At 47.9% G+C, this 19,926-nt stretch overlaps 1 protein-coding gene across 1 annotated transcript in view; it reads right to left on the reverse strand.

Annotated features, from left to right (window-relative positions):
* Window positions 1-17,411, reverse strand: part of GAN (gigaxonin) — a 68,225-nt gene extending 50,814 nt beyond the window's left edge. Inside the window, exon 1 of the mRNA XM_003126840.6 lies at window positions 17,054-17,411. Coding sequence (XP_003126888.2) covers window positions 17,054-17,220 — 167 coding nt within the window. The 5' untranslated portion in view covers window positions 17,221-17,411. The remainder of the gene's footprint in view (window positions 1-17,053) is intronic.

The following is a 19,926-nucleotide window of genomic DNA, read 5'->3' on the forward strand; positions in this document are numbered from 1 at the left end:
TGAGCAAAGCAATGAAAACCATGACTAGTCCCTTCGAGGTTCTAGGTACAGTACTCAACTCAGCACTAGGCATGGGTTGAAAAACTGGATCTCAACTAGCTGGTCCATCTGAAGCCTTGAGCATGGTGTTCCTCTAGACCAAGGACCCATCATGCTCCACAATAAATCTTTTTCCCAGCCTGCTGGAAGCCTGTTGCTCCCCAGGCGGTCCCCATCTCAGTCAACAGCACGATTTTTTTAACCAGCTTCTTAAGCCTAAAATTTAAGAACCTGGTGGCTCCCATCGTGGCACAGTGGAAATGAATCTGACTAGGAACCATGAGGTTGTGGGTTCGATCCCTGGCCTCGCTCAGTGGGTTAAGGATCTGGCATTGCTGTGAGCTGTGGTGTAGGTCACAGACGCGGCTCAGATCTGGAGTGGCTGCGGCTCTGGTGTAGGCTGGTGGCTAGAGCTCCGATGAGACCCCTGGCCCAGGAACCTCCATAAGCTGTGGGTGTGGCCATAAAAAAGACAAAGGACCAAAAAAAAAAAAAAAAAAGTTAAGAGCCCGACTAGTAAATACAGAAAGAATGATAGGTACAGAGCCTACGTGGATGCTCAAACCATCGAGTAAACACTGATGAGGAATGGAGTGTTTACATAATCTCAAAGTCTTACCCTAAGCTCCACCATATTACTCCTTCATCCCAAAGAGGAAACAAGTGGGCTGACCTGGTGGACACTAATGCCACCAGTGCTGGGACAAAGGGCCATCACAGGCCTCCAACATGACACACTGAGGGGAGCTCGGGGTCATTCCCATGGTTTTCTTGCCAAAAACGCGTACCATCAACCTCATTGTAGGAAATAAACAAACCCAGGTCAAAGGACTATGCAAAAGAATCTGGACTTCACCTGGAGGGAAAAGGGCCACTCCTGGGGAGGTCTGAAAAACTCTTTTTATTCTGAAATAATTTTAGACTCACCCGAAAAGTTGTTAAGAACTGTAGGCTTCCTACATTCCCTTCCCAGAGCCCACCGATGAATGTCAATAACTTACATCATCTTAGTACGATGATCGAAACTAAGAAATAAAAACCGGTACAGTACGCGTCAGTACACTATAGACGTTATTCACATTCAACCAGGTTCCCCCCCTCAGGTCCTTCCTCTGTTCTGGGACCCAAGCCAGGGTTCCAAACTGCATTCAGTTGTCCCCTCTACCTGCAACAGTTCTTCGGTCATTCTGGGTCTTTCAAGACCTGACACTCTGGTGAGCACTGGTCGGTTCTTTTGTACAACGGCCCTGAAGTTGGGTTTAATTTCCGATGGTTTGGCTGAGGCTGTGCATTTCTGGCAGGAACATGACCCAAGTGAGGCTGTGCCTTCCTCATGCGGGAGAACGTGATGCGATGTGCTATTCCTGCTGACACGACGCCTCGGCCACTTGGTTAGGTGTTTTACCTGATGGCTTTCTCCACTACAAGCTACTGTTTTCCCCTTCCTAATGCATAAGTATATTGGAGGAGGTACGGTGAGAATATATAAACATCCTTTTCCCCCTCAAACTAACTGTAGTATCCACTGGGAGAGCTTGCCTGCAACCATTACTTCTCTGGTGTCCTAATGGTGATTTCCTATTCTCTTATTCCTTCTTCTACATTTTTTTTTTTTTTTTTAATTTTGGCTGGGCCTATGGCATGCGGAAATTCCTGGGCCAAGGGCTGAACCCACAGCACAGCAGCGACATGAGCCAGAGCAGCGACAATGCTGGACCCTTAACCCGTTACACTGCAAGGGAACTCCTCTTCCTCGTTCATCATCTAAAATTCTTCTGTACGAAAGGATGGTCTCTTCTCCCCCATTTGTTTATTATTTATCCATCCACTCATTTATGCAGCCATAGACACACAGGGGTTTCTTTTACTGTATGGATTAAAATCCAATGTTGTTGTTCTTTCTCTTGCTCATATAGTTCCAGCCTTGGCCACTGGGACTTTTTTCAGGTGGGCTCTGTGTTCCGTCAAAAACCTCTATCTTCTTTGGAGCACCTCCTGACCTTCTGGCACACAGTATATTTCTCCTGCCCCAGCGCCTGAATCAACCACATCTGCAGAGACAGCAGGGTTTCGAACATTATCTAATTACATTCTAGAAACTTCACTCTGGCGGCAGCTTGTGGAAGACTGATGGAGACTGGCGTGGAGGCAGACAGATATAGAGCTAAGGGAAGCCGGGACGCCAGCAGCAGTGATGGGGTGGAGGAGGAGGAGAAGGATGCCAGAGGCCTGAGGTCGAAATGATAGGTGGTGGCATCAATTCGAGGGTGAGGGTAAGGGTAAGGGGAGGAGGCGGTGTCCCATGGACGCCTCGTTTCTCCCAGAGGCTTTGAGCACCGCATGGAGGGCCATCCAGCTGGGAGAGGGGCCTGGGGCTCAGGAAGGAGGGGCAGCAGCACCTGTGGAGGAGATGAGCATAGCGGGGTGGGTGGGGGCAGAATCCTGCACCACACCAGGCTGGGGACAGACAGGAGGAGCACCGGAAAAGCAGACTGCGAGGGAAATGGGACAAAAGGTGTCCCAGAAGCCCAGAGAGAACAAGTGTCAAGAAAATGGCCAGAGTGATAAGCATAGCACACAGGCCAGGCAGGATAAGCACTGAGAGGTTTTCACTTGATTTGGCCACTGTATTTAGCAATTTTCAAAAGAACAGCTTTATGTTATTATTTTTAGGGCTACATGTATGGCATATGGAGGTTCCCAGGCTAGAGGCTGAATTGGAGCCGCAGCTGCCAGCCTGTGTTAGAGCCATAGTGACGTGGATTTGAGCCGTCTGTGACCACAGCTAAAGGCAATGCCGGATCCTTAACCACTTAGCGAGGCCAGGGATCGAACCCTCATCCTCACGGATAGTAGCTGGGTTTTAACCCACTGAGCCACAAAAGGAACTTTTTCTCCAAAGGGTCAGGAATATTTTAGGCCTTCCAGACCACACATGGTCTCTGTCACATAGTCTTCTTTGCTTTTGTTTTAACAAACCTTTTAGCCAAACAGAAACAGGCTGTGGGTTGTAGTTTGTTGATCAGTGATGTTGCGTATTTGATTTTTAAATTCTGGACACGCAAACTCAACTCTGGGGCCGTCTTTAGTGCTGTTTAAATGTCGTGAGACGGTCTGCGTATGGGTCTTGCAGAGAGCAGAGGCTCGTTCCTGGCTCTCCCTCCGCAGCTTTCCCACCCCTTGTCGTCTCTTTCTTATACGATGTTCTGTTGTGTATTTTTTTCCTTCTTCTTCTTCTTTTTTTTTTTTTTGTCTTTTCCAGGACCACTCCCGCAGCATATGGAGGCTTCCAGGCTAGGGGTCTCATCAGAGCTGTAGCCATCAGCCTATGCCACAGCCACAGTAATGGGGGATCTGAGTTGTGTCTGCAACCTACACCACAGCTCATGGCAATGCTGGATCCTTAATCCACTGAGCAAGGCCTGAACCCGCCACCTCATGGTTCCTAGTCAGACTCGTAAATCACTGAGCCATAACAGGAACTCCTTTCTTCCTCTTTAAAATTTTTTCCCTAGCATAAAAGTGTGCCAGAGTCCTTTCCCACCCCCAGCACACAGGGGACTTACACATGTTGAATGAAGGCGTTTTTCAAAAGCAAACATATTTGGAGTTCCTGCTTTGGTGCAGTGAGTTAGGAATCTGACTGCAGCGGCATCTCTCTGCAGACATGAGAATTCTATCCCCAGCCTGGCACAGTGTGTTAAAGGATCCGTGTTGCTACAGCTGTGTGGCTCAGATTCGATCCCTGGCCTGGGAACTTCCATATGCCACAAGTGTGACCATGAAAAAAAAAAAAAAAGTAAAGGGAGTTTCCATCGTAGCTCAGTGGAAACAAATCTGACTAGCATCCATGAGGACACAGGTTCGATCCCTGGCCTCCCTCATTGGGTTAAGGACCCACCATTGCCATGAGCTGTGGTACAGGTCACAGATGCAGCTTGGATCTGGCCAGTGACTACTGCTCTCATTCAACCCCTAGCCTGGGAACCTCCACATGCTGCAAGTGCAGCCCCGAAAAAAAAAAAAAAAAAAAAAAAAAAAAAAGAAAGAAAAAAAGAAAAATCTCGGGGGAAAAAATCAGATCCACATTGCCAGGGTCTTGATATGATAATCCAGTCTTCCTGGAAAGTAATCTGGATTCATGTAACAAGAACAAATCTGTTTCTTTCTTTACCCACCAAAAATACAAAGAAAAAAGAACCAAGAGGGTTTTTTTTTCCTCTTTCTAATTTGTTTATAGTATCACTATTCAGAAGAGACAAGAACTAGAAATTAACATGTCAAAGGGAATGATGAAGCAAATTATACGGCAGAGCAGTGTGATGTCATAACGAAAAGCTATAAAGATGCTTATGAACGTTACACTGAGATACAGGAGGGATATGAAATGGCTTCAAATGAAAAGATGAACCAGAAATGGTATGTACATAGAGATGACAACTTTCACAACATATAAGAATGCTGTTCAGAACCGGAATTGGGGGTGACATAAATAATTGAACTCTCATGTGGTTTTCCATAAAACTTTTTGTATAAAAAACAGATTCTTAAAATTCAAATCTAGTTCTTGTAATCTTGAAAGGAAAGCAGTCAATAAAATTTACCGCTTAAAAGACAAGTTTTGAAAATGCATGTTAAAATTTTAAGATGAGTTCAAAGACAGAATCATGATGCAGCAGCTTGTGAAGCAAAAAAATTCTTCTCGGATGAAACAAGCCTGATTCCTTGTTCTGGTCACACCCTGACCTTTTGGAAATAAAAGAAAGACATTCATGCCTCAACCTGTCAAATAGTTCCAGATTTTCTACTCAGGTCAGATTTTTCTGATGCATTTAAGAGGCCCCTCCCATAACCTTAAGACCCCATGAAAGTGACCAACTCCAGAGTAAGGCCCTTTGATGGGGGGGGCACTCATACAAATCTTCTCTATTAAAAACTGGTGGGTCTGGTTCTTCTTGGCAGCAGCGCACAAATGGCACTGAAGGCTGCAGGAGCTCCAGACGGCAGACGTAGGACCCTGTCTCTACTCACTTTCTATGCCCTCTCCCCACTGTGAAGAGTCACAAGGAGAGGGGATGCCTTTTCAAAGGGAGGGAAAGTGGAAGTGCCAAATGAATATAAGAGAGAAGTAAGAATTTACGTGCATTTATTATTCTGTGTATTTATCCTTTCAAAGCCGTTCAAACCAAAGCACTAAGTATTAAGCATTAAGCATTCAGACTGTCTTTTTTCTTTTTAAAAAAGGAGACAGTGAGAGTAGGAAAACAAAAACCAAAACCCAACCACGGCCTGAAACACACCCCTTTCAGCTCCCTTGAATAAATGAGAGGCAGCTCAGAGGGAGTTTGACTGCAGCGTTTTAAAGCCATCTTTCTGCTTCTGGCACCTCCTTAATTTATAATCTCCTGTTATAAACTTCTCCAAACAACTCGAAGCTGAAAATGCCTTCCAAAATGTTGTCAAGGGAATGAATGCTCCTCTATTCATCCTTTAGTCATGCTGTAACAAAAGCTCTCTCACTTGGAGCTACTACTTTGGAATCAAGAATCTGGTGCCTTCTTCTCCCAGGTTTCATGGCACCAGAAACGGGCTTTGCGGAGCTGACTGTGCCATCTACAAGAGCACAAGATCAAATCTCTCCTCCAGGTTGCTCTCTGCTGCAGGGTAGTTTGCTCTGGCCCCACACAGACTTAGCTGTACGGCCAAACGCTATGTCCAGAGGTTTCACCTTATTTGGAGGCGTTGCACGTAGTAGCATCCTGAGCTCCCTTCTTGCACTTGCTCATCAGTCCTCACAGCCGGCAGTCATCTCAATTCTCTTACCTATAGCCTTTCCACTAATGGATTCAGTGCCTCTGGCCCTAGAGATAAAAGACGCTTTCAAACTACCCAGCCCAGCCCTCTGCTCCATTTCTCTCCACTGAATAAGACGGACACGTGCTGCACTGAAGATGCCGGCCATCCACTACAGGGGAGCTTGGAGAGGCGGGGATTATCTGGCAAAACTGGGAAAATGTTACAAAGGCAGAACTGGGTCTTGAAGGATGAAGAGGAATTTCTCTGCCCATAAAAAGCAGGAGGACAAGAGAGGCAGAGGTGAGAAACACGCATCCTCAGATCTGTGCCACGCTCCACAGAAGTGAAGGGCAGGATCACCATGTTTATAGAGGAGTGGCTGAATTCAAGCCATCAAAGACAGACTGTTACCTTCCCCACTCTGCGTAAGCTGCTGGACTCAAACCCTGTGAGCTCTTCCCGCCTCCTGAGCTTAGTTCCCGCATCCAGTTAGCCGCTGGCCCCTACGCTTGGCCTTGGCCGCAGCCACCACTACAGACACCTGCATCAGCCGGCAACGCCAGGGCCCTAGGCCTGTGAGCAAACGACAGCCAGGTTGCCTTCTTCAAGGAGAGTCCTGTTCCCAGTACTACTGGTGACTGACTGAGTAAAAACCTAGACCCGTCAGCCTGGCACCTGAGAAAACCGTCCTTACGTGCCCATGCACCTGCACTTCCCACCATGCCCATCCCAGCCCAGCCCCAGTCCCATCCAGGCAGTGGACTCACTACCCTGAGAGCATCCCTAAGGCCCTGCCCTGGCTCCTTGGTTCACTTGACCCATCCTCCTCGCCCCCTCTACCTACCCTGTTCGCCCAGCCACCTCCAGCTCCTCCTCCCCAAGGCCTCGCTCAACTCTGTTTCCTCCATGAAACCTTATGAATCATGCAAGTGGTTCTTCCTCCTCGGCATCCCTATGGTGAAGCATCCACAATTTAAACAGCCTTGGTTCTATCCTTTGCTCTCTTACAACTGCAAACTTTGAGAACACGTCCTGAACTTTACCGAGTCTTTTACAACTGTCCATAGAGTTCTTGCTGTGGATCAGTGGGTTAAGAACCCAACTAGTATCCATGAGGACGCAGGCTCGATCCCTGGCCTCGCTCAGTGGGTTAAGGATCTGGCGTTGCCATGAGCTGTGGTGTAGGTTGCAGACGAGGCTCAGATCCAGTGTTGCTGTGGCTGTGGCATAGGCTGGCAGCTTCAGATCTGATTCCACCTCGAGCCTAGGAACCTCCATATGCCCTAGGTGTGGCTCTAAAAAGACCAAAAGAAAAAAAAAAAAAAAGCTGTCCTTAACACTGACGGTAAGCAATGAGAAGTACTGCGCACTGGGGAAGAGAATCCAGCTGCTCCTGGGTTTTTCCTCGTTCTCACCAATAAGTCCTGCTGACAGTCTCTCTCCTCCAGCCACTTCACTCCAGCCCCCGAGAAGCCTTAGCCCAGGCAGGCTTGTGTCCTGCCTGAACCACTGCTGTGCCTTCCTAAATGGCTCCCATCAATGCCTAATCTAAATCCTTAAAACCCAAAGTCTCCCCCACAGACTAAACCAAGTGGGAAAAAAATTTTAGGTCCTTTTCCCACACCCGCCACCTCCCCGGCAGCTCCCCAAACACAGCTCTGTGGGGAATGTTACAGCGGAAGCCTGAGCTTACTGGGGAGCAGTGGAAGTGCCCACCAAGACTACAAGGCCCCTAATCTGTTTCCTGCCTTCCTACCCACTGCTCACCACCTCCTGGTGCGGGCCTTTGGCTCCCTGGGGGTGCCAGTCTGTTTCTGTCTCTTCTGCACTTCTATCCCCTGTGCCCTCCTCTGCCCCAGCTCTGCTTGCTGAGTTCTCCCCGCCCCGTCTCAGGTTAGACGGCTCTGACCGAGCTCCCCTGCCTGGTCCACAGCGGCACCACGTCCCTGCCTCACCTGTCTCTGAGATGAGACCTCTTCACTGTCTGCACCCAGCTGGCCCCCACGGATGCTGCGGCCATGTCGGTCCAGACACGGCAGTGCCACATGCAAATGCTCAAGAAATGCTGAATGGTACAAATGCTCAAGAAAAGTTTGATTGAATGAACAAGCATTTAGGGAATCTTGACCAAGGAACTATGTTCTCTACTTAAAAACAGTTGTTTCAGGAGTTCCCACTGTGGCTCAGCGGTAAGGAACCCATCTAGTGTCCATGAGGACTCAGTTTGACCCCTGGCCTCACTCAGTGGGTTAAGGATCTGGCGTTGCCGTGAGCTGTGGTGTAGGTCACAGAACAGCTCTGATCCCACGTTGCTATGGCTGTGGTGTAGGCTAGCAGCTGTAGCTCCAACTGGACCCTTAGCCTGGGAACTTCCATATGCCACAGGTGAGGCCCTAAAAAAAAATTTTTTTTAAAATTTAATTTAAAAAAAAGACAAAAAAACAAAACAAAACAAAAAAAACCAGTTTTTTCAGAGTTCCGGCTGTGGTCTAGTGGGTTAAGGATCTGGCATTGCTACAGCTGTGGCACAGGCTGCAGCTGTAACTCAGGGTTGATTCCTGGCCTAGGAACTTCCATATGCCGTGGATGCATCCAAAAATCAAACCAAACCAAACCAATGCCATTGTTTCTGTAATGTGATGAACTGGGGCCACCACCACGGCAGCAAGGGACTGGACGAGTCACTTACACACACTTTTCACAGCAGACTTTCACAAGGGATGACTCCAACAAGAAAACCCATCTCTTCTTTCCCCATTCTTGAGAGTATGGTACCACCACATGACACTAGGATATACAGCAGTGAAAAGTGAAGCCAACATCAAAAATAATTTAAAACCCATTAGTTTCCTGTTTCTTTCCTTTACTGACCCCGCAGCCATAGGAAGAACACGCTGAGGGATTTAGGTCTCCACGTGCTTGGTCTCGGTTCCGACCCTGTTTACTGGAGACCACTGAAGGCACACTCGACGGAATCTGGCAGGCCAGAAAGCAGATGGAGCCTTGGAAGGCAGAATGTCCTGGAAATCACCAGGTGGGAACGCCAGCCTGTCTCTCGGCACCAGACACCCCAGCACACAGCTGTGGCTCGTCTCCAGTGTATTTGCTGAATGAACGACTAACCCGAATTAGTCAACACTAGTTATATAAGATCCCTTCACAGGGAACTCTGCGATGAATTAATACACAGCACATTTTGGTCATTTTATTTTATTATTATTTTTTTCTTTTTAGGGTCACACCTGCGGCATATGGAAGTTCCCCGGGCCAGGGGTTGAATCAGAGCTGCAGCTGCAACCTATGCCACAGCCACAGCCATGCCCGATCCACACCGCACCTGCAACCTATGTCTCACACAGCTTGCAGTAAGGCTAGATCCTTAATGCACTGAGCAAGGCCAGGCATGGAACCCACATCCTCATGGACACTAGCTGGGTTTTCAACTCACGGAGCCGCAACAGGAAGTCCCCATTTTAGACAGTGCTAATCCCAAACTGCACTTTATTGCTGTGAGCACAACCCACAGCATACGGATTAAGACGGTGATGACATTTCTAAAGACTATGCCAACAGCTGGGGCAGTGGTGCACATTCTCACAGGCCCCGTGCCTACCGACAGGAAAAAGGATGGTAAAGGGAGGAGGCAGAGCAACTGCTCTGTTCCTGCTGCACTGCAGGAGGTGAGAAAAATGAGACTATTGCTCCCTCTCTGCCAACCATGGGGATTATCCCTTTCAGGCAAGGGGCAAAGTTGGCAGCTCAGTTCACACAAGGCAGCGGTGTTAGGAAGCCAGACATGACAACAAACAACGAAAGCAGACCTGAAGGGAAGCCCCTAATCTGCGAGTTTAAGTTTGACCTCCCCACACCTCAGCACAGGAGGAAAAGCTGGATGGAGGGGGACGCTCTTCCCATGGCTGACCGAAGGGAACATTCAAGAAGATGATGGGTTCTGCCGGCCTCCAATTCCATCCTGGAAGCAGCGGTGGGCTCTGGCAGGAGGGAAGAGCAGTGAGCAAGGACCTTTCTCTCTAAGGGTCCCCTCCGCCCTCTGCCATCCCACGGTCCTCACACCACTGGCCACTCCCAGGGAACCTGCTCTAGGCGCCAGAAGAGGCTCTTCTGACCTCACGCCCTAAATGTGGGGTCTCCTCCATTTCAAGGACTCATCAATTTCAGTGCCAAGAGCCTGAAAGCAGTTTGAGCTCAATAATACTAGACAATTTGCAATTATTCAGAGGCCTAGGTAGCTGCTTACTGATGAATGCAAACCTGACTATAAAACTATGTTTTACAGTATCTCTACTCATCAGGTTAACATGAAAATGACATGCATCAAATGGTTTTTTAAAGAGTCCCTAAAAAGACACAGAAATACTCAGCAGCTGTAAGAATCCCAAAATACCTATGAGCAAAAATGTACCTCTAAGGTTCTACATCCATTAGCACATTAACTCTAGAAGGGAAAACAAAGGACACTGCACTGGTCTATAACCCTCTATCACAGTCTATTTTTAAAAACCAGTCCGCTCTCCCGCTTCCATTTGATACGTGCTGCCTCTTGAAGCTTTACTGCCTGAAGGCTAACTCTGTTTCATCCAACAAAATATTTCACCACCATCTTATTTTCCCTAAGTGTTCTATTTCCCGAAAATCTCTGAAAAGAAGAAAAAACTATTATAATTTATTCCCAGGGAGCGATGGAACATCCGACCATCCTTCTCTGGCTAAGACACTCTTTGGCACTAAGCACTTAGGAAGAGGACTCCCTCCCTGCTCTTCTGCGCACAGGGGTCAAGAACCCCGGCTGAGTGACAGAGGATGTTGAGAAGGACACACGACCTTGAGCTTCCACAGAGCGACAAATGCCACCTTTACCTGAGCCCTTCCTTCTGTGGACTCGCAGTGTCTGAGGAGCAGAGGACCCGTGGAACTCAAATTCAAGGTTGCAACCATAACCTCCTACTTGTCACACCCACACTCCCTCATCTCCACCCTTAACCTAGAATTCTAAGTTACAAGTTATTCATTTGTATTATAGCTCTAGTGTACAAAATGATAGGCCTGTATCCTTCCGAAGCCTGATGCAGTTCCCCAAAGGATGGACTGTATGGTGCTCTAAGCCAAACAACTCCTTATTTGTCCTAATTATGTTTTCTTTATGGCTTATAAATAGATTTTAAGCCCCACTTTGATATCATGAGACACACTGATTCACAGGTTAAACAATGGATAAGGCGGTTCTGTAGTCTGGATGCTTAGTCTGTATTATCCACTCTAAATCCAAGGAACCAGACTTTCTACGTGGAAAAGCACTTGGCTTAACTCGCTAAATTATATAATAAAAACGACTTCACGAACACTGAAGAGGACTTGCGGGGAAAAGTACAAACTGTAAGAAGAGGTAAAGTCCACAGGTGAATGAGGAGAGCTTATCAGTTAGTATTCACAGGAGCCAGGGTGCACGTCTGAGACATTACTGTTCCTCAAAACAGCCACCCTCGGCAAAGTTCTCCAATAAATCTAAGCATTCAACACTTCACTTTATGTTAGGCTCACTAGTCCAGCGAGAATTTTATTGATCTGTTTCCTCGCTTGAAACCTTCTGAAAACCACTCCACAATGAGAGCATCCACTGCTACTAAGAGTGGCAACCGCCGCCTTATATAAATAAACGCATATCTTTCCGCTGAAATGAGTAATTTGTGTTAAACTTAGAGCTCCAATGTACAAGTGCTTAGTTTCCTTAGATGCCCAGAGAAAACATTCTTTGATCTTCTAAAACTGAACATACTTTCATATCAGTTTTGAAAATCTCTCATTAAGAACAGGGTTTAATCAAATACGACTGCAAAAATTAAAGAGGAGGAGAAGGGGAATGGAGGTGATCGTTTTGAACCATGTGACTGTAATCCCATCAGGACAGATTTCATCTTTTCAAGCAGTTGTGAGGGATGCCTTACAGGTGATGGATAAAAACAAGGCCTAGATCCCCGTTAAACGATATTCAGGCCCAACTTCTTTCCCAGCTCCATCAGAGGACAGCAAGAAACAGGTAGGGGTGATCTGATTTAAAGATTGCCCAGGATTCCGTAATCATCTCAGAACCTGGAGCTCCCTTCTAGCCGAACCCCTGTGCACGGAGAAACTAACAGCTTACAGTCACTGTTCAAAACCCTTCTGATCATGATTCATGAGCTGCTATATACACAGGTGACTACGAACTCGAAACACAAGTGAAAGACAGGGACTTGGGGGCAAAGAGCATGCCCTGCACAGAGCAGACAACAGACGCCGAGTGCTCATAAACCACAGGGCAAATTTCAAATACCCAAAGAAAGGGTGATGACAATGTCTACACTACCGTGAAATCTGGACTCCTACAGAGACCACATTCCTCTCCTTAACAAGTTTCACCAGCATCGTCTCTGAGTCAAATTTTAGATTTAAAAGGCAAAACAGGCTCATTAATAATTAGGCCTTGGAACACATCCACATGAACAGCATAAAATAAATGCTTGTTAGAAAATAACTCTCCAGGGCTGGGTTTATACAGCTGAATATCCAACCAAGTCCTGTATGACCAAGCAAAGGAAAGGCTGTAACATCCATGTACAACAAAACTTTAGATGATGCAGTAAAGCTGTAAGAACAGAGACTGCTCCCCTCCCCAGGACACAGATACACAAAGCAGAACAAAACAGCATGGAGCCACCCAACTCAGACTGAAAGGGATCGGCCGCTCACATAGCCCCATCACCCTCACTTCACAGATGAGAAGCCTGAGGCCCAGAGAAGTTGTCCAAGAGGATCTAGGCTGGATTCTAGGCCCAATGTCTGCACTCCACCCTCCCCTGTCAAACTTTCTTGCAAAAATCAAGGGACAAATATGCCAATTCCTGTTGGCTAACTCATCAAAGCATCCCGAGGTCTTGGAAATCTCTTTTTCCTTTCCTCTTCAGGTCTAAAAGTTAAAAACACTCATGTCCCAACAGATTCCCTAGAAAAAACAAAATTCCCCCAAGTGGATACAGGACTGGGACCTGTCCGGAGCCACTAAAATGCCACTGTGGAATCACACAGCAATTCATTTCCAAATCCTTTTCATATGCATCACTCCCTAGAACCACGGCTCACGGCAGAAACGAGTCTGAACTCCACATCAGATCAATGGCACTGTGCCAGAATCAGAAGAGCCTCAGACAGGAGCAAAGCAAATTTTGCAATATATAAGAGAAAGGAAAATTTCCTCTAAGCCTCAGGGAACCTATCCCAGAAGTTCTCAGGGTTGCTGAGAAAGGAAGCCATGAATTCAATTTCATCCCCCTCACCTTTTTTTTTTTTTTTTTTTTTTTTTTTGCTATTTTAGGGCCGCACCCTTGGCATATGGAGGTTCTCAGGCTAGGGGCTGAATCAGAGCTACAGCTGCCAGCCTACACCACAGCCACAGCAACTCGGAATCTGAGACGCCTCTTTGACCTACACCACAGATCAATGGCAACACCGGATCCTTAAGCCACTGAGCGAGGCCAGGGATCAAACCCTCGTCCTCACGGATCCTGGTCAGGTTCGTTAACCCCTGAGCTACAAAGGGAACTCCTTAATTTCATCATTTTTAAAGGTCGTCAGCTACGTATAGATTTTGTTTTCCCAAAGGAAAAATGTCATTCAGGAATCATGAGAAAATGCTGGGAAGAGGCCATGCTGGGAAAGCCACATTCCACTTCCAGAGCTGAGGGACAGACTGTGGATGCACCTGCCTGCATGATGCCCATAGCATGGGAACCTTAGGGCTGCCTGCCACACACCCCGCACCATCTTTTCTCAGGTTATCATTGGGGTTTTGTTGCCAAATGTGGGGTTTTCTGGCTTTTGCCTTTTATACTGAAAATCTTTTTTGTGTAGTATGACTGCTAAGACTATTGGGAGGAAAAACAGCTGCGGAACCAAAGATAAAGCACAGGAAGAGATTAAATCCGTAAGTTAGGTTAAAAGACTTCTATACTCAGCAGAAGGTATATCAAATGAGTTGCTTGAGTCCCTAGTGTGACAATGTTGGATGGATTCCTTCCGTTGATCTTACAGAAGCAGTACATAACACTGTTTAAAACCATACAATTTCAGACCCCCATGGCAGTTCTTAAAACTAAGCTAGAGACATTAAACAAAACCCAGACTTTTCTACAACTTGAGAGACGACCAAACTCTTGAACACTCAATCCACATGTTAATGACACTGCAGACCTCAATGCTTAAGCTTCAAAAGGGAAAGTAAGAAACATCAAATTCTAGAACATACAAATTCCTTTTGTTTCACTGTAATTCTTTACGTTCCTTTCAAACCAAACAGCCATGTTATAAAAGCCCAATATCATTGGTAGCAAAAACAGTTGCTAATCAGTGACGCAAATTAGTCAAATTACTTTGAAGAACAAATATACCACCTCAATAGCCAAAGAGACTTAGGGCAATGAGTCACTGAAAAAACATATAATGACTAATTCATATGTAAAATGTCAAAAATATCAGCTCTACTTACTATCCAAGATGGCTGAAACTGAAAAGCAAAATCAGATAGTATGTGAAAGTACTTAATAAGCATGTAAATCATAACACATTGCAAGTCAGTAGGCTGGAGAGTTTACACAAAGAAGAGTTAAACACAAGCAAGGCTGTAATGTGGTGTGGTAACCAAATAGGAGACTAGGCATTATCAACCCAGAGTCTGATTCTAGTTCCACCGTTAAGTGTTAGTAACCTCACTGTAATACAAATCATTAACACCCACCGAGGCTCACTTTGCATTTGGAAAGTAAGCGAACGGAACTCGAGGGGATCTGAAGTCCCTTTGGCTCTGCTACTAGGATTAGCAATATTTCACACCTAAATGACAGCTATTACAAATAACATTTCACGTTACTACGTACTGGCATCATGTGCCCCCGTGCCACAGGCGGATTACCCCCCCCTTTCCTGATTAAGTGGACAGAGCAGTGATACTGCTACCTTTGCAGACAGACCTATGTGCAGACCTGTGCGGGATTCAAAGAACTGTTACCTATTTCTTTACAGCGTGCGTCCAAGATTAAATGAGACGAAGATACATATTCTCTCTCATTATCAGACTAGTGAGCTGGAGCCAAGATGAAGTCCTCCACTGACATCTCACAGCTAAGAAGAGTGAAAGCTGGAAACAGAAGGCAGGTTCAGGGCTCTTCTCAATCGGGGACATGTGAGCCTCTGAAATGCAAACGCCAGAGCCGGTCCTCCTGTGTCCAGTCTGCTGTGGCAGAAAGGAAGGCAGTCCCTGCTTCTGCCCAGCTGCTAAGCACTAGGCACTGCATGCCAGGGATACGTAAGGAACAAAAAGGAAAAGCCCCTGGCCTCAGGGAGCTTCCAGTGTGGCTGGAGAAGACCCACAAAGTAAATGAGTAAAATGTAGGATATATCAGAGTCGTAAGTGCTACAGACAAAAATGAAGCACAGACAGGGGAGCGCGTGTATTTGGTGATTTTCTTTTTCTTTCTTTCTTTTTTTGTTTTTTTTCTAGGGCCACACCTGAGGCATACGGAGGTTCCCAGGCTAGGGGTCTAATCGGAGCTATAGCTGCCAGCCTATGTCACAGCCACAGCAACGCAGGATCCGAGCCACGTCTGTGACCTACACCACAGCTCAAAGGCAACGCCGGATCCTTAACCCATTGAGTGAAGCCGAGGATCGAACCCAAAACCTCATGTTTCCTAGTGGGATTTGTTTCTGCTGCACCACGACAGCAACTCCTGTACTTGATTTTTGATTTTCTTTTAAGCCAAGTGGATGCCACTTAAAGAAGGGAAATAATGCATCTAAAGTAGTTTTCCTGAGCAATTCCCCCAACAGGGAAGAATACTCTGGATACAGGGAAGACTCTGGCCTGCTGATTTCAATTTTATGTTGATTGCTCACAGCTCTGAACTGCCAGCTATGAGCCGTTTGTCCTGTTGGCAATCTAAATTCCACACTAACGGCGACACCCCCCAAACCCATTATTAAATCCACAAGGAGTGCAAATGAATTTAAGAAGGAGAGCCAGGAAAGTTACCAGAGCGCTTGCATTGCTTCTGAGTTGGCACAAATGTCTCCTAATGCAAAGGTTAAAATGCAGTTTGTGTGTCGGATTTCTGCTAGGATAAAGCACTAAGAATACAGTACACATCATTTTGCTTTTTCTGACCTGTCAATTTCAGTGACATTCTCTACTATTAGTCTATATTTAACCAGCTTACTGGGCAGTTTCTATAGCTTTTAGCAGTTTTTTTTCCTTTTATTAAAAGACCGACCCAGTTTGCAAGAAAGTTGCTAAAACAGACCCCTTCCAAATGGGATACAATTGCAAGTGCACTGTGTCTTATCAACCTTTAATTCACCTCATCAGCTGAGCTAGCAAATCAGGTTAAGCTTTGTTTTAAAACGCCTCCTCTATGTCGCTAAAAGCTCGTGGTCCTCGGGGGGTAAGCATCCTGAGAACTAGTCCTTAAAATGTGCTACAGCTTAGTCTAACGTGTGTCTATAACGCACTACCCTTCCTTTTAAACACTTCCCACAAGGGAGTGGAAAAGTCACTTTTGAGAAGAACTTGGGCCTTGAGGGATCAGATCATCCATCCTAAGGAGGAAATCCAATAGCGTTTTCCCTCTGCCCACACCCGAAGGGAGGTGTTTGTTTGGCTCCGCGAGAGGGGCGCTCCCTGGCCGCGTTCTCGGCGCCGGGCCCGGCCCACTGTGAGTCGATTTGGAGGCGAACGACGGGCCGGCAAACTTCAGCCGGGATCCGCGAGCTGGGCCCCGGCGAAGGGGCGGGCTCTTCCCCGGTGCGGCCCCGCCCTACTTGCGGGTGCGGGTCTGGGGCCTCCGGGGCTCGGAAGCCCGAGTGAGCGCGAGGTGGTGGGACCCTGAAGGGAGAGGATGGGGGTATTGTGGTGAGGGTTCAACTCCAGAGGGGCAGTGGTCCGGTGGGGGCATGGGCCCAGCCCGGGGGCGACCAAGGCCACAAGGGCTGTCCTGGGGGGCGGCGACGGGTGAGGCCCGGCCGGGGTGTCTACCTGGGGGGACACCGCGCTCAGCGGTGACCAGAGGGACCCCAGCGGCTGGGGGGTGGGGACCTTGGGCTCCCGGGACACGCCCGACTCGCCCCGCCCCTGGGATCCCGGCAGCGCGGCCCCGCCCGGCCCCCTCCTCACCTGATGTACGGGCTGGCAGCTGCCAGGATGTTCTTCTGCACCGGAATCTCTTCCCCGTCGAGGACCAGGTGCGCGTCGCAGAAGCGGGACTCCTCGCGGAAAGAGCTGAGCGCTCGCAGCAGGCGCGCGGCGTGGTGAGGGTCGGACACGGCGCTGCCCTCGGCCATCGCGGTGCCCACTCCTCAGCTCGTGGGTCCGGCTCTTGACACCGCCCAACTAGACCCCTCCAGCGGCCCGCTTACGGCGCGCGTCCCGTCTGCCCAGCCCGCGCGCGCCCGCCTGCCCGGCCCGGCTCTCAGCGCTCGGAGCACAAGCGCGAGCCTCCGAAACGCGCCTGCGCCATCCGCGGCGCGAAGGGCCGGCGCCTTTAAGGAGCCACGGCGTTGCGTCATTTCTCCGCGACGCCCCCGCGCCCTAGCGCCCTCCCTCGCGCCCGCCGTCGCCGGAGGCGGCCAATCAGAAGCCTCGTTGCTACGCGGGACCGGCTGGTGTACGAAGGGCGCAGTGATGAGGGGCAGTCTACGGGTTGGAGAGATCCCTGCAGCGGTGGAGGGGTGCGCGGGCAGGGTAACTCTGTGGTTAAGCCCGTGGCCTCTGGCGCGGTGAGTCTGAATCCGAGTGTGAGCTCTTCCACTCACTAGCTGTGTGACCGTTGGGTAAGGTGCCCATCCTCACTTTGTCCATCTGCAACATGAAATCGATTTCTTAGTGTTGCTGCAGACTCCTATGAGGTAGCGCAAGTAAGCGAGGGCGCAGTAGGTGTAGCTTTTATTATTTACAGGGGAAAAGGCGCTTCCCAGGTAAGAGCACAGAGACTCGAGAAAGGGGGCCCTTAAAAGAGGGTTTGAGTTGCGGGCAAGACCCGGGGGGACATGTAGATGAAGAAGCACGCAGGGCCTCCTTAGTTGTCATGAGGTTGGTCTTGACCCTGTAGGTGTTAGGAACCACGAGAGGGTTTTAAGCAGAGCGTTTGTATGAAGATCAGTCAGCTGCTGCGTGGAGAATGGGGGGGTGGGGATGGAGTGTTTGCAAAAGGCAGAAATATGCTTAACTGTTGCTGTACTTGAGGGAAGGGAATGGTGGCCTGGATGGAATGGTGATGATAGAGGTGGACAGTAGTGGATGGCTTTAAAAGAACAGGCAGAAGGGGACCAGCATAATGTTCTGGGTTGAGTAACTGCATGATGTTAGTACGTTGCAGAGGGACATAGAAACGCTGAAGGAGTGGAAGGTAGCAAGGCCAGATGTTCATATACATCCAGGCTCCCCACCCAGTGAAGATCAAGGTGCTGACTTTGGATCAAGCACCTCCAGGTCAGGTTGGCTTGCAGGTTGTCTGACATTTCCTGGAACGTTGCTAAGGGTACATGGGAATGTGGATTGTAGCCCCCATTTTGTACAGACATTAGCTGCTCCACAAGCTTCTGAAGACTTAGCTGTTTTAGGAGGGCCAAGGACCAGAAGACTATGTCCAGCATTCTAGAGAAGGCCATGTGAGATTTTCACTGGATCACCTCAGTGTTTTCCTTCTGCCAACTCAGAAGCGCCAATAAAGTCCTGGATCTTTACCCTGAGCGAGCCAAGGCTTTGGAGTTACTGGCAACAATCAGAGTATGTAACTCTGGTGGAGTCACTGGCAAAAGAATAGATTGGGAGAATGATGTTACTAGTGGAAGGTCCAGGTAATACAGCCCAGTGTTTATGGATGAAATGATAAAAAAAAAAAAACAAAAAAACATCTAGGATTGGCTTCAAAACGAAGGGACAAGGGAAGTGGGTGGTGATATAAATGAATCAAAGTAGTTTCTACTTGTTAAAGCCAGGTCCTGGGTACCTGGAGATTCATTGTACTAGTGTGTGTGTGTGTGTGTGTGTGTGTGTGTGTGTGTGTGTGTGTGTGTGTGTGTGTGTGTGTGTGTGTTTTAAGATGTCGTAATACAAAGTAAAGAGGATAAGCAGCTGGAGCGTATCTCCTCCCAGGATCCCAGCAGTCAACACTTTTTTCCTTGAACTTGTTGCTGTACTTTGAACATTGCTCTGGCAGAAAACCGACTGCAGTGGGTTTATTTTCCGTGCTGCCTGGCATGTATGTTTTAGTGCATCTCCATTTCCAGGTGCCATACTCAGTGACTGGCCCTAGTAGTGCTCACTGAATGTTGGATGGATGGAAGAAATTTAAAGAATTGTAAATACTGGGCATTTAATAAATGTTTTCTGAATTGTAATCTGTTTTTAGTTTGTGTTTGTCTTCCTTGTCAACTGGGTTGTTGTTGGAGTCAAAAAGGATATATGTGACAGAGAGTTCATATCAAATATGTAGGTATTTGATAAACACTTAGCTGATTAATTACTTGGAATGCTGGTCTATTCTTCAAATGTCAGAGTTTCCAAAACAAAGAGCTCAAATAACAGAATAACCCTCAGGTAACCAGTTTTCCCAGAATGGGAGTGTTGGCTTAGTTGAAGGAAATGGAGGTGAATGGGGATTAGTCAGGCAGGCTCTTCCTGGTAGAGGTGAACCCTCTCTGGTGTTTTGACAGAAAGAAGCAATGAGAGAATGTGGGCAGAGAGTTGTACAGAATCCATCAGGGGAAAGGTTGTTGCCAGCCTGAGAGGGCCCCCATGCAACGGGCAGCAACTCAGCAGACGTTATAAATACCTTCCACCCCATCCCTGCTGTCTGCATATTCCCACCAACCCCACCTGCTTGAACCACTCCTATCCATCCTTCAAAATCCAGCTCAGTGACCTTCAGGGAACCTCCAAGCAGCTTCCCAGGGAAGAGTCCCCATGCTGTGCCACATTCACACCGTCTGTGCTGCACTTACCTCACCGCACTGTCATTACCTGGTTCATGAGTTGGTGCCCCTCCA

This window comes from Sus scrofa, chromosome 6, assembly GCF_000003025.6.
Source record: "Sus scrofa isolate TJ Tabasco breed Duroc chromosome 6, Sscrofa11.1, whole genome shotgun sequence".
In the NCBI taxonomy this organism is placed as follows: Eukaryota; Metazoa; Chordata; class Mammalia; order Artiodactyla; family Suidae; genus Sus; species Sus scrofa.